The following is a 10,781-nucleotide window of genomic DNA, read 5'->3' as shown; positions in this document are numbered from 1 at the left end:
TGGGGAGTGTTAATATGTTGGACTGGGGAGTGATAATATGTTGGACTGGGGAGTGTTAATATGTTGGACTGGGGAGTGTTAATATGTTGGACTGGGGAGGCGTTAATATGTTGGACTGGGGAGTGTTAATATGTTGGACTGGGGAGTGTTAATATGTTGGACTGGGGAGTGTTAATATGTTGGACTGGGGAGTGTTAATATGTTGGACTGGGGAGCGTTAATATGTTGGACTGGGGAGTGTTAATATTTTGGACTGGGGAGTGTTAATATGTTGGACTGGGGAGTGTTAATATGTTGGACTGGGGAGTGTTAATATGTTGGACTGGGGAGTGTTAATATGTTGGACTGGGGAGTGTTAATATGTTGGACTGGGGAGTGTTAATATGTTGGACTGGGGAGTGTTAATATGTTGGACTGGGGAGTGTTAATATGTTGGACTGGGGAGTGTTAATATGTTGGACTGGGGAGTGTTAATATGTTGGACTGGGGAGTGTTAGAGTGTTGGACTGGGGAGTGTTGGACTGGGGAGTGTTAATATGTTGGACTGGGGAGTGTTAATATGTTGGACTGGGGAGTGTTAATGTGTTGGACTGGGGAGTGTTAATATGTTGGACTGGGGAGTGTTAATATGTTGGACTGGGGAGTGTTAATGTGTTGGACTGGGGAGTGTTGGACTGGGGAGCGTTAATATGTTGGACTGGGGAGTGTTAATATGTTGGACTGGGGAGTGTTAATATGTTGGACTGGGGAGTGTTGGACTGGGGAGTGTTAATATGTTGGACTGGGGAGCGTTAATATGTTGGACTGGGGAGTGTTAATATGTTGGACTGGGGAGTGTTAATATGTTGGACTGGGGAGTGTTAATGTGTTGGACTGGGGAGTGTTAATATGTTGGACTGGGGAGTGTTAATATGTTGGACTGGGGAGTGTTAATATGTTGGACTGGGGAGTGTTAATATGTTGGACTGGGGAGTGTTAATATGTTGGACTGGGGAGTGTTAATATGTTGGACTGGGGAGTGTTGGACTGGGGAGCGTTAATATGTTGGACTGGGGAGCGTTAATATGTTGGACTGGGGAGCGTTAATATGTTGGACTGGGGAGCGTTAATATGTTGGACTGGGGAGTGTTAATATGTTGGACTGGGGAGCGTTAATATGTTGGACTGGGGAGTGTTAATATGTTGGACTGGGGAGTGTTAATATGTTGGACTGGGGAGTGTTAATATGTTGGACTGGGGAGTGTTAATATGTTGGACTGGGGAGCGTTAATATGTTGGACTGGGGAGTGTTAATATGTTGGACTGGGGAGTGTTAATATGTTGGACTGGGGAGTGTTAATATGTTGGACTGGGGAGTGTTAATATGTTGGACTGGGGAGCGTTAATATGTTGGACTGGGGAGTGTTAATATTTTGGACTGGGGAGTGTTAATATGTTGGACTGGGGAGTGTTAATATGTTGGACTGGGGAGTGTTAATATGTTGGACTGGGGAGTGTTAATATGTTGGACTGGGGAGTGTTAATATGTTGGACTGGGGAGTGTTAATATGTTGGACTGGGGAGTGTTAATATGTTGGACTGGGGAGTGTTAATATGTTGGACTGGGGAGTGTTAATATGTTGGACTGGGGAGTGTTAATATGTTGGACTGGGGAGTGTTAATATGTTGGACTGGGGAGTGTTAGAGTGTTGGACTGGGGAGTGTTGGACTGGGGAGTGTTAATATGTTGGACTGGGGAGTGTTAATATGTTGGACTGGGGAGTGTTAATGTGTTGGACTGGGGAGTGTTAATATGTTGGACTGGGGAGTGTTAATATGTTGGACTGGGGAGTGTTAATGTGTTGGACTGGGGAGTGTTGGACTGGGGAGCGTTAATATGTTGGACTGGGGAGTGTTAATATGTTGGACTGGGGAGTGTTAATATGTTGGACTGGGGAGTGTTGGACTGGGGAGTGTTAATATGTTGGACTGGGGAGTGTTAATATGTTGGACTGGGGAGTGTTAATATGTTGGACTGGGGAGTGTTAATATGTTGGACTGGGGAGTGTTAATGTGTTGGACTGGGGAGTGTTAATATGTTGGACTGGGGAGTGTTAATATGTTGGACTGGGGAGTGTTAATATGTTGGACTGGGGAGTGTTAATATGTTGGACTGGGGAGTGTTAATATGTTGGACTGGGGAGTGTTAATATGTTGGACTGGGGAGTGTTGGACTGGGGAGCGTTAATATGTTGGACTGGGGAGCGTTAATATGTTGGACTGGGGAGCGTTAATATGTTGGACTGGGGAGCGTTAATATGTTGGACTGGGGAGTGTTAATATGTTGGACTGGGGAGCGTTAATATGTTGGACTGGGGAGTGTTAATATGTTGGACTGGGGAGTGTTAATATGTTGGACTGGGGAGTGTTAATATGTTGGACTGGGGAGTGTTAATATGTTGGACTGGGGAGCGTTAATATGTTGGACTGGGGAGTGTTAATATGTTGGACTGGGGAGTGTTAATATGTTGGACTGGGGAGTGTTGGACTGGGGAGTGTTAATATGTTGGACTGGGGAGTGATAATATGTTGGACTGGGGAGCGTTAATATGATGGACTGGGGAGCGTTAATATGATGGACTGGGGAGCGTTAATATGATGGACTGGGGAGCGTTAATATGTTGGACTGGGGAGTGTTAATATGTTGGACTGGGGAGTGTTAATATGTTGGACTGGGGAGCGTTAATATGTTGGACTGGGGAGCGTTAATATGTTGGACTGGGGAGTGTTAATATGTTGGACTGGGGAGTGTTAATATGTTGGACTGGGGAGCGTTAATATGTTGGACTGGGGAGCGTTAATATGTTGGACTGGGGAGTGTTAATATGTTGGACTGGGGAGCGTTAATATGTTGGACTGGGGAGTGTTAATATGTTGGACTGGGGAGTGTTAATATGTTGGACTGGGGAGTGTTAATATGTTGGACTGGGGAGCGTTAATATGTTGGACTGGGGAGCGTTAATATGTTGGACTGGGGAGTGTTAATATGTTGGACTGGGGAGCGTTAATATGTTGGACTGGGGAGTGTTAATATGTTGGACTGGGGAGTGTTGGACTGGGGAGTGTTAATATGTTGGACTGGGGAGTGTTAATATGTTGGACTGGGGAGTGTTAATATGTTGGACTGGGGAGTGTTAATATGTTGGACTGGGGAGCGTTAATATGTTGGACTGGGGAGCGTTAATATGTTGGACTGGGGAGTGTTAATATGTTGGACTGGGGAGTGTTAATATGTTGGACTGGGGAGCGTTAATATGTTGGACTGGGGAGCGTTAATATGTTGGACTGGGGAGTGTTAATATGTTGGACTGGGGAGCGTTAATATGTTGGACTGGGGAGTGTTAATATGTTGGACTGGGAGTGTTAATATGTTGGACTGGGGAGTGTTAATATGTTGGACTGGGGAGTGTTAATATGTTGGACTGGGGAGTGTTAATATGTTGGACTGGGGGAGTGTTAATATGTTGGACTGGGGAGTGTTAATATGTTGGACTGGGGAGTGTTAATATGTTGGACTGGGGAGTGTTAATATGTTGGACTGGGGAGTGTTAATATGTTGGACTGGGGAGTGTTAATATGTTGGACTGGGGAGTGTTAATATGTTGGACTGGGGAGTGTTGGACTGGGGAGTGTTAATATGTTGGACTGGGGAGTGTTAATATGTTGGACTGGGGAGCGTTAATATGTTGGACTGGGGAGCGTTAATATGTTGGACTGGGGAGCGTTAATATGTTGGACTGGGGAGCGTTAATATGTTGGACTGGGGAGTGTTAATATGTTGGACTGGGGAGTGTTAATATGTTGGACTGGGGAGTGTTAATATGTTGGACTGGGGAGTGTTAATATGTTGGACTGGGGAGTGTTAATATGTTGGACTGGGGAGTGTTAATATGTTGGACTGGGGAGTGTTAATATGTTGGACTGGGGAGTGTTAATATGTTGGACTGGGGAGTGTTGGACTGGGGAGCGTTAATATGTTGGACTGGGGAGTGTTGGACTGGGGAGTGTTAATATGTTGGACTGGGGAGTGTTAATATGTTGGACTGGGGAGTGTTAATATGTTGGACTGGGGAGTGTTAATATGTTGGACTGGGGAGTGTTAATATGTTGGACTGGGGAGTGTTAATATGTTGGACTGGGGAGTGTTGGACTGGGGAGCGTTAATATGTTGGACTGGGGAGTGTTAATATGTTGGACTGGGGAGCGTTAATATGTTGGACTGGGGAGTGTTAATATGTTGGACTGGGGAGTGTTAATATGTTGGACTGGGGAGTGTTAATATGTTGGACTGGGGAGCGTTAATATGTTGGACTGGGGAGTTAATATGTTGGACTGGGGAGCGTTAATATGTTGGACTGGGGAGTGTTAATATGTTGGACTGGGGAGTGTTAATATGTTGGACTGGGGAGTGTTAATATGTTGGACTGGGGAGTGTTAATATGTTGGACTGGGGAGTGTTAATATGTTGGACTGGGGAGCGTTAATATGTTGGACTGGGGAGTGTTAATATGTTGGACTGGGGAGTGTTAATATGTTGGACTGGGGAGTGTTAATATGTTGGACTGGGGAGTGTTAATATGTTGGACTGGGGAGTGTTAATATGTTGGACTGGGGAGTGTTAATATGTTGGACTGGGGAGTGTTAATATGTTGGACTGGGGAGTGTTAATATGTTGGACTGGGGAGTGTTAATATGTTGGACTGGGGAGTGTTAATATGTTGGACTGGGGAGTGTTAATATGTTGGACTGGGGAGTGTTAATATGTTGGACTGGGGAGTGTTAATATGTTGGACTGGGGAGTGTTAATATGTTGGACTGGGGAGTGTTAATATGTTGGACTGGGGAGTGTTAATATGTTGGACTGGGGAGTGTTAATATGTTGGACTGGGGAGTGTTAATATGTTGGACTGGGGAGTGTTAATATGTTGGACTGGGGAGTGTTAATATGTTGGACTGGGGAGTGTTAATATGTTGGACTGGGGAGCGTTAATATGTTGGACTGGGGAGCGTTAATATGTTGGACTGGGGAGCGTTAATATGTTGGACTGGGGAGCGTTAATATGTTGGACTGTGGAGTGTTAATATGTTGGACTGGGGAGCGTTAATATGTTGGACTGGGGAGCGTTAATATGTTGGACTGGGGAGCGTTAATATGTTGGACTGGGGAGTGTTAATATGTTGGACTGGGGAGCGTTAATATGTTGGACTGGGGAGCGTTAATATGTTGGACTGGGGAGCGTTAATATGTTGGACTGGGGAGTGTTAATATGTTGGACTGGGGAGCGTTAATATGTTGGACTGGGGAGCGTTAATATGTTGGACTGGGGAGTGTTAATATGTTGGACTGGGGAGTGTTAATATGTTGGACTGGGGAGCGTTAATATGTTGGACTGGGGAGTGTTAATATGTTGGACTGGGGAGTGTTAATATGTTGGACTGGGGAGCGTTAATATGTTGGACTGGGGAGCGTTAATATGTTGGACTGGGGAGTGTTAATATGTTGGACTGGGGAGTGTTAATATGTTGGACTGTGGAGTGTTAATATGTTGGACTGGGGAGCGTTAATATGTTGGACTGGGGAGCGTTAATATGTTGGACTGGGGAGTGTTAATATGTTGGACTGGGGAGTGTTAATATGTTGGACTGGGGAGCGTTAATATGTTGGACTGGGGAGCGTTAATATGTTGGACTGGGGAGTGTTAATATGTTGGACTGGGGAGTGTTAATATGTTGGACTGGGGAGCGTTAATATGTTGGACTGGGGAGCGTTAATATGTTGGACTGGGGGAGTGTTAATATGTTGGACTGGGGAGTGTTAATATGTTGGACTGGGGAGCGTTAATATGTTGGACTGGGGAGTGTTAATATGTTGGACTGGGGAGCGTTAATATGTTGGACTGGGGAGTGTTGGACTGGGGAGTGTTAATATGTTGGACTGGGGAGTGTTGGACTGGGGAGCGTTAATATGTTGGACTGGGGAGTGTTAATATGTTGGACTGGGGAGTGTTGGACTGGGGAGTGTTAATATGTTGGACTGGGGAGTGTTAATATGTTGGACTGGGGAGCGTTAATATGTTGGACTGGGGAGTGTTAATATGTTGGACTGGGGAGTGTTAATGTGTTTAACCTGATCTACTGTTTTCTGTTCTTTGTGGTAATGAGTGTTGTTCTCGTGTGTGTTGCAGTTATACGCAGGTGTTTAAGTGTGTGTGTCGCTTCCTTGGACGTGCGGAGAGAGAGAGGCCGAAAGCAGCAGCTGTTATGGGACTGGGAGCAGCCAAACTCTTCATTACGCACTGTGCACCTCCTGGGTATATACACACACACACTCACACACACACACACACACACACACACACACACACACACACACACACACACACACACACACACACACACACACACACACACACACACACACTCACACTGATTTCACATAGCATTGACAGTGTTACCTGTAAAAACGAAAAAATCCCTAACTAAAACGTTTCCCCCCCCCAAGTTAAAATCACCTGTGCAGTTATCACAAAACGACCACTAATGGTTACACCACCCTGTTGGTTGGTTCCTACAGACAGTGAGTCACGTGGCCGTGGCTTGTTATTAAAGCAGGCAGACAGGCATCCAGGCATTCAGTTACTGTTCCATTGAACTTTACAATGGGCAAAAAGAGTGACCTAAGCGACTTTGAGTGTGTTATGATAGTTGGTGCCAGGTATAAATTATACATGCATACACTGAGGCCAGTTTATTAGGTACACCACCCCATCCATTAAAATGGATCACTCCTACAGAGTGTGTTATGATAGTCGACAACAATAGAATGTTTTCATAATAACAAGGACCAGTTTGATGTCTGACAACATCTATTGAATGTTCATGATTTAATGCTTGCCAAAGACCGTAAAATGAGGGACATTTCCTTTGAGGGGTTGGCAGGTCTTTTAAACACATTGCCACAATCATGACTAGGTCTGTTGAGGAAATAAAGTACAGGCTGTTGCCGGCAATACCTTCCAGATACTGTACCTTTCAGATAAAGACAAGTTGGCAGCAATACCTTCCAGATACTGTACCTTTCAGATATAAAGACAAGTTGGCAGCAATACCTTCCAGATACTGTACCTTTCAGATATAAAGACAAGTTGGCAGCGATACCTTCCAGATACTGTACCTTTCAGATAAAGACAAGTTGGCAGCAATACCTTCCAGATACTGTACCTTTCAGATATAAAGACAAGTTGGCAGCAATACCTTCCAGATACTGTACCTTTCAGATATAAAGACAAGTTGGCAGCGATACCTTCCAGATACTGTACCTTTCAGATAAAGACAAGTTGGCAGCAATACCTTCCAGATACTGTACCTTTCAGATATAAAGACAAGTTGGCAGCGATACCTTCCAGATACTGTACCTTTCAGATATAAAGACAAGTTGGCAGCGATACCTTCCAGATACTGTACCTTTCAGATATAAAGACAAGTTGGCAGCAATACCTTCCAGATACTGTACCTTTCAGATATATAAAGACAAGTTGGCAGCAATACCTTCCAGATACTGTACCTTTCAGATATATAAAGACAAGTTGGCAGCAATACCTTCCAGATACTGTACCTTTCAGATATATAAAGACAAGTTGGCAGCAATACCTTCCAGATACTGTACCTTTCAGATAAAGACAAGTTGGCAGCAATACCTTCCAGATACTGTACCTTTCAGATATATAAAGACAAGTTGGCAGCAATACCTTCCAGATACTGTACCTTTCAGATATAAAGACAAGTTGGCAGCAATACCTTCCAGATACTGTACCTTTCAGATATAAAGACAAGTTGGCAGCAATACCTTCCAGATACTGTACCTTTCAGATATAAAGACAAGTTGGCAGCAATACCTTCCAGATACTGTACCTTTCAGATATATAAAGACAAGTTGGCAGCAATACCTTCCAGATACTGTACCTTTCAGATATATAAAGACAAGTTGGCAGCAATACCTTCCAGATACTGTACCTTTCAGATATATAAAGACAAGTTGGCAGCAATACCTTCCAGATACTGTACCTTTCAGATATATAAAGACAAGTTGGCAGCAATACCTTCCAGATACTGTACCTTTCAGATATAAAGACAAGTTGGCAGCAATACCTTCCAGATACTGTACCTTTCAGATATATAAAGACAAGTTGGCAGCAATACCTTCCAGATACTGTACCTTTCAGATATATAAAGACAAGTTGGCAGCAATACCTTCCAGATACTGTACCTTTCAGATATATAAAGACAAGTTGGCAGCAATACCTTCCAGATACTGTACCTTTCAGATATATAAAGACAAGTTGGCAGCAATACCTTCCAGATACTGTACCTTTCAGATATATAAAGACAAGTTGGCAGCAATACCTTCCAGATACTGTACCTTTCAGATATATAAAGACAAGTTGGCAGCAATACCTTCCAGATACTGTACCTTTCAGATAAAGACAAGTTGGCAGCAATACCTTCCAGATACTGTACCTTTCAGATATATAAAGACAAGTTGGCAGCAATACCTTCCAGATACTGTACCTTTCAGATATAAAGACAAGTTGGCAGCAATACCTTCCAGATACTGTACCTTTCAGATATAAAGACAAGTTGGCAGCAATACCTTCCAGATACTGTACCTTTCAGATATAAAGACAAGTTGGCAGCAATACCTTCCAGATACTGTACCTTTCAGATATATAAAGACAAGTTGGCAGCAATACCTTCCAGATACTGTACCTTTCAGATATATAAAGACAAGTTGGCAGCAATACCTTCCAGATACTGTACCTTTCAGATATATAAAGACAAGTTGGCAGCAATACCTTCCAGATACTGTACCTTTCAGATATATAAAGACAAGTTGGCAGCAATACCTTCCAGATACTGTACCTTTCAGATATAAAGACAAGTTGGCAGCAATACCTTCCAGATACTGTACCTTTCAGATATATAAAGACAAGTTGGCAGCAATACCTTCCAGATACTGTACCTTTCAGATATATAAAGACAAGTTGGCAGCAATACCTTCCAGATACTGTACCTTTCAGATATATAAAGACAAGTTGGCAGCAATACCTTCCAGATACTGTACCTTTCAGATATATAAAGACAAGTTGGCAGCAATACCTTCCAGATACTGTACCTTTCAGATATATAAAGACAAGTTGGCAGCAATACCTTCCAGATACTGTACCTTTCAGATATATAAAGACAAGTTGGCAGCAATACCTTCCAGATACTGTACCTTTCAGATATATAAAGACAAGTTGGCAGCAATACCTTCCAGATACTGTACCTTTCAGATATATAAAGACAAGTTGGCAGCAATACCTTCCAGATACTGTACCTTCCAGATATATAAAGACAAGTTGGCAGCAATACCTTCCAGATACTGTACCTTTCAGATATATAAAGACAAGTTGGCAGCAATACCTTCCAGATACTGTACCTTCCAGATATATAAAGACAAGTTGGCAGCAATACCTTCCAGATACTGTACCTTCCAGATATATAAAGACAAGTTGGCAGCAATACCTTCCAGATACTGTACCTTCCAGATATATAAAGACAAGTTGGCAGCAATACCTTCCAGATACTGTACCTTCCAGATATATAAAGACAAGTTGGCAGCAATACCTTCCAGATACTGTACCTTCCAGATATATAAAGACAAGTTGGCAGCAATACCTTCCAGATACTGTACCTTTTCAGACAGCTATAGTTGACAGGTTTTCATATTTTTAAAGGTGTAATACACAGACTTCTAATATGACAAAAACCCAAATACAGCTTCCCTTAATCTTCCTTGATGTCTAACCCCTGACTTCTGTGACCTCTAACCCCTTAACAGATTGGTGATTTCCCACCATGTTGAGGCCAGGATAGAGGAGGCCCTGCATTTGCTGCTAACCAGGTACACACACACACACACACACACACACACACACACACACACACACACACACACACACACACACACACACACACACACACCAAATCCCATATGGACCCCTAGGCCCGTGGCGGTCTCAGATGGTTGGGATATGTGAATAGGGCAGGGTTCTTCAATTCCGGTCCTGGAGGGCCGAAACACTTCTGTTTTTTTATTTCTACCTGGTAGTTAATTGCACTCACCTGGTGTCCCAGGTCTGAATTAGCCCCTGATTAGAAGGAGAGGATGAAAAACAGAGGTGTTTTCGGCCCTCCAGAACCGGAATTGAAGAACCCTGGCGTAGGGTCTTGGGGTCCATTTAGGATTGGGGAACAAGGCAGCAGCTACTCTTCCTGGGGTTTATTATGGATCCTCATTTGTTCCTGCCAAGGCAGCAGCTACTCTTCCTGGGGTTTATTATGGATCCTCATTAGTTCCTGCCAAGGCAGCAGCTACTCTTCCTGGGGTTTATTATGGATCCCCATTAGTTCCTGCCAAGGCAGCAGCTACTCTTCCTGGGGTTTATTATGGATCCCCATTAGTTCCTGCCAAGGCAGCAGCTACTCTTCCTGGGGTTTATTATGGATCCCCATTAGTTCCTGCCAAGGCAGCAGCTACTCTTCCTGGGGTTTATTATGGATCCCCATTAGTTCCTGCCAAGGCAGCAGCTACTCTTCCTGGGGTTTATTATGGATCCCCGTTAGTTCCTGCCAAGGCAGCAGCTACTCTTCCTGGGGTTTATTATGGATCCCGTTAGTTCCTGCCAAGGCAGCAGCTACTC

General features: G+C 43.8%; 1 protein-coding gene across 1 annotated transcript in view; it reads left to right on the top strand.

Annotated features, from left to right (window-relative positions):
- Nucleotides 1-10,781, top strand: part of LOC121557561 — a gene marked incomplete at its 3' end in the record, with an annotated part of 52,254 nt that overhangs the window by 21,669 nt on the left and 19,804 nt on the right. Inside the window, exons 7-8 of the mRNA XM_045217630.1 lie at nt 6,225-6,350; nt 9,920-9,982. Coding sequence (XP_045073565.1) covers nt 6,225-6,350; nt 9,920-9,982 — 189 coding nt within the window. The remainder of the gene's footprint in view (nt 1-6,224; nt 6,351-9,919; nt 9,983-10,781) is intronic.

The sequence above is a fragment of the Coregonus clupeaformis genome, unplaced genomic scaffold, assembly GCF_020615455.1.
Source record: "Coregonus clupeaformis isolate EN_2021a unplaced genomic scaffold, ASM2061545v1 scaf1155, whole genome shotgun sequence".
In the NCBI taxonomy this organism is placed as follows: domain Eukaryota; kingdom Metazoa; phylum Chordata; class Actinopteri; order Salmoniformes; family Salmonidae; genus Coregonus; species Coregonus clupeaformis.
This window is presented reverse-complemented; position numbering and strand designations above follow the sequence as displayed.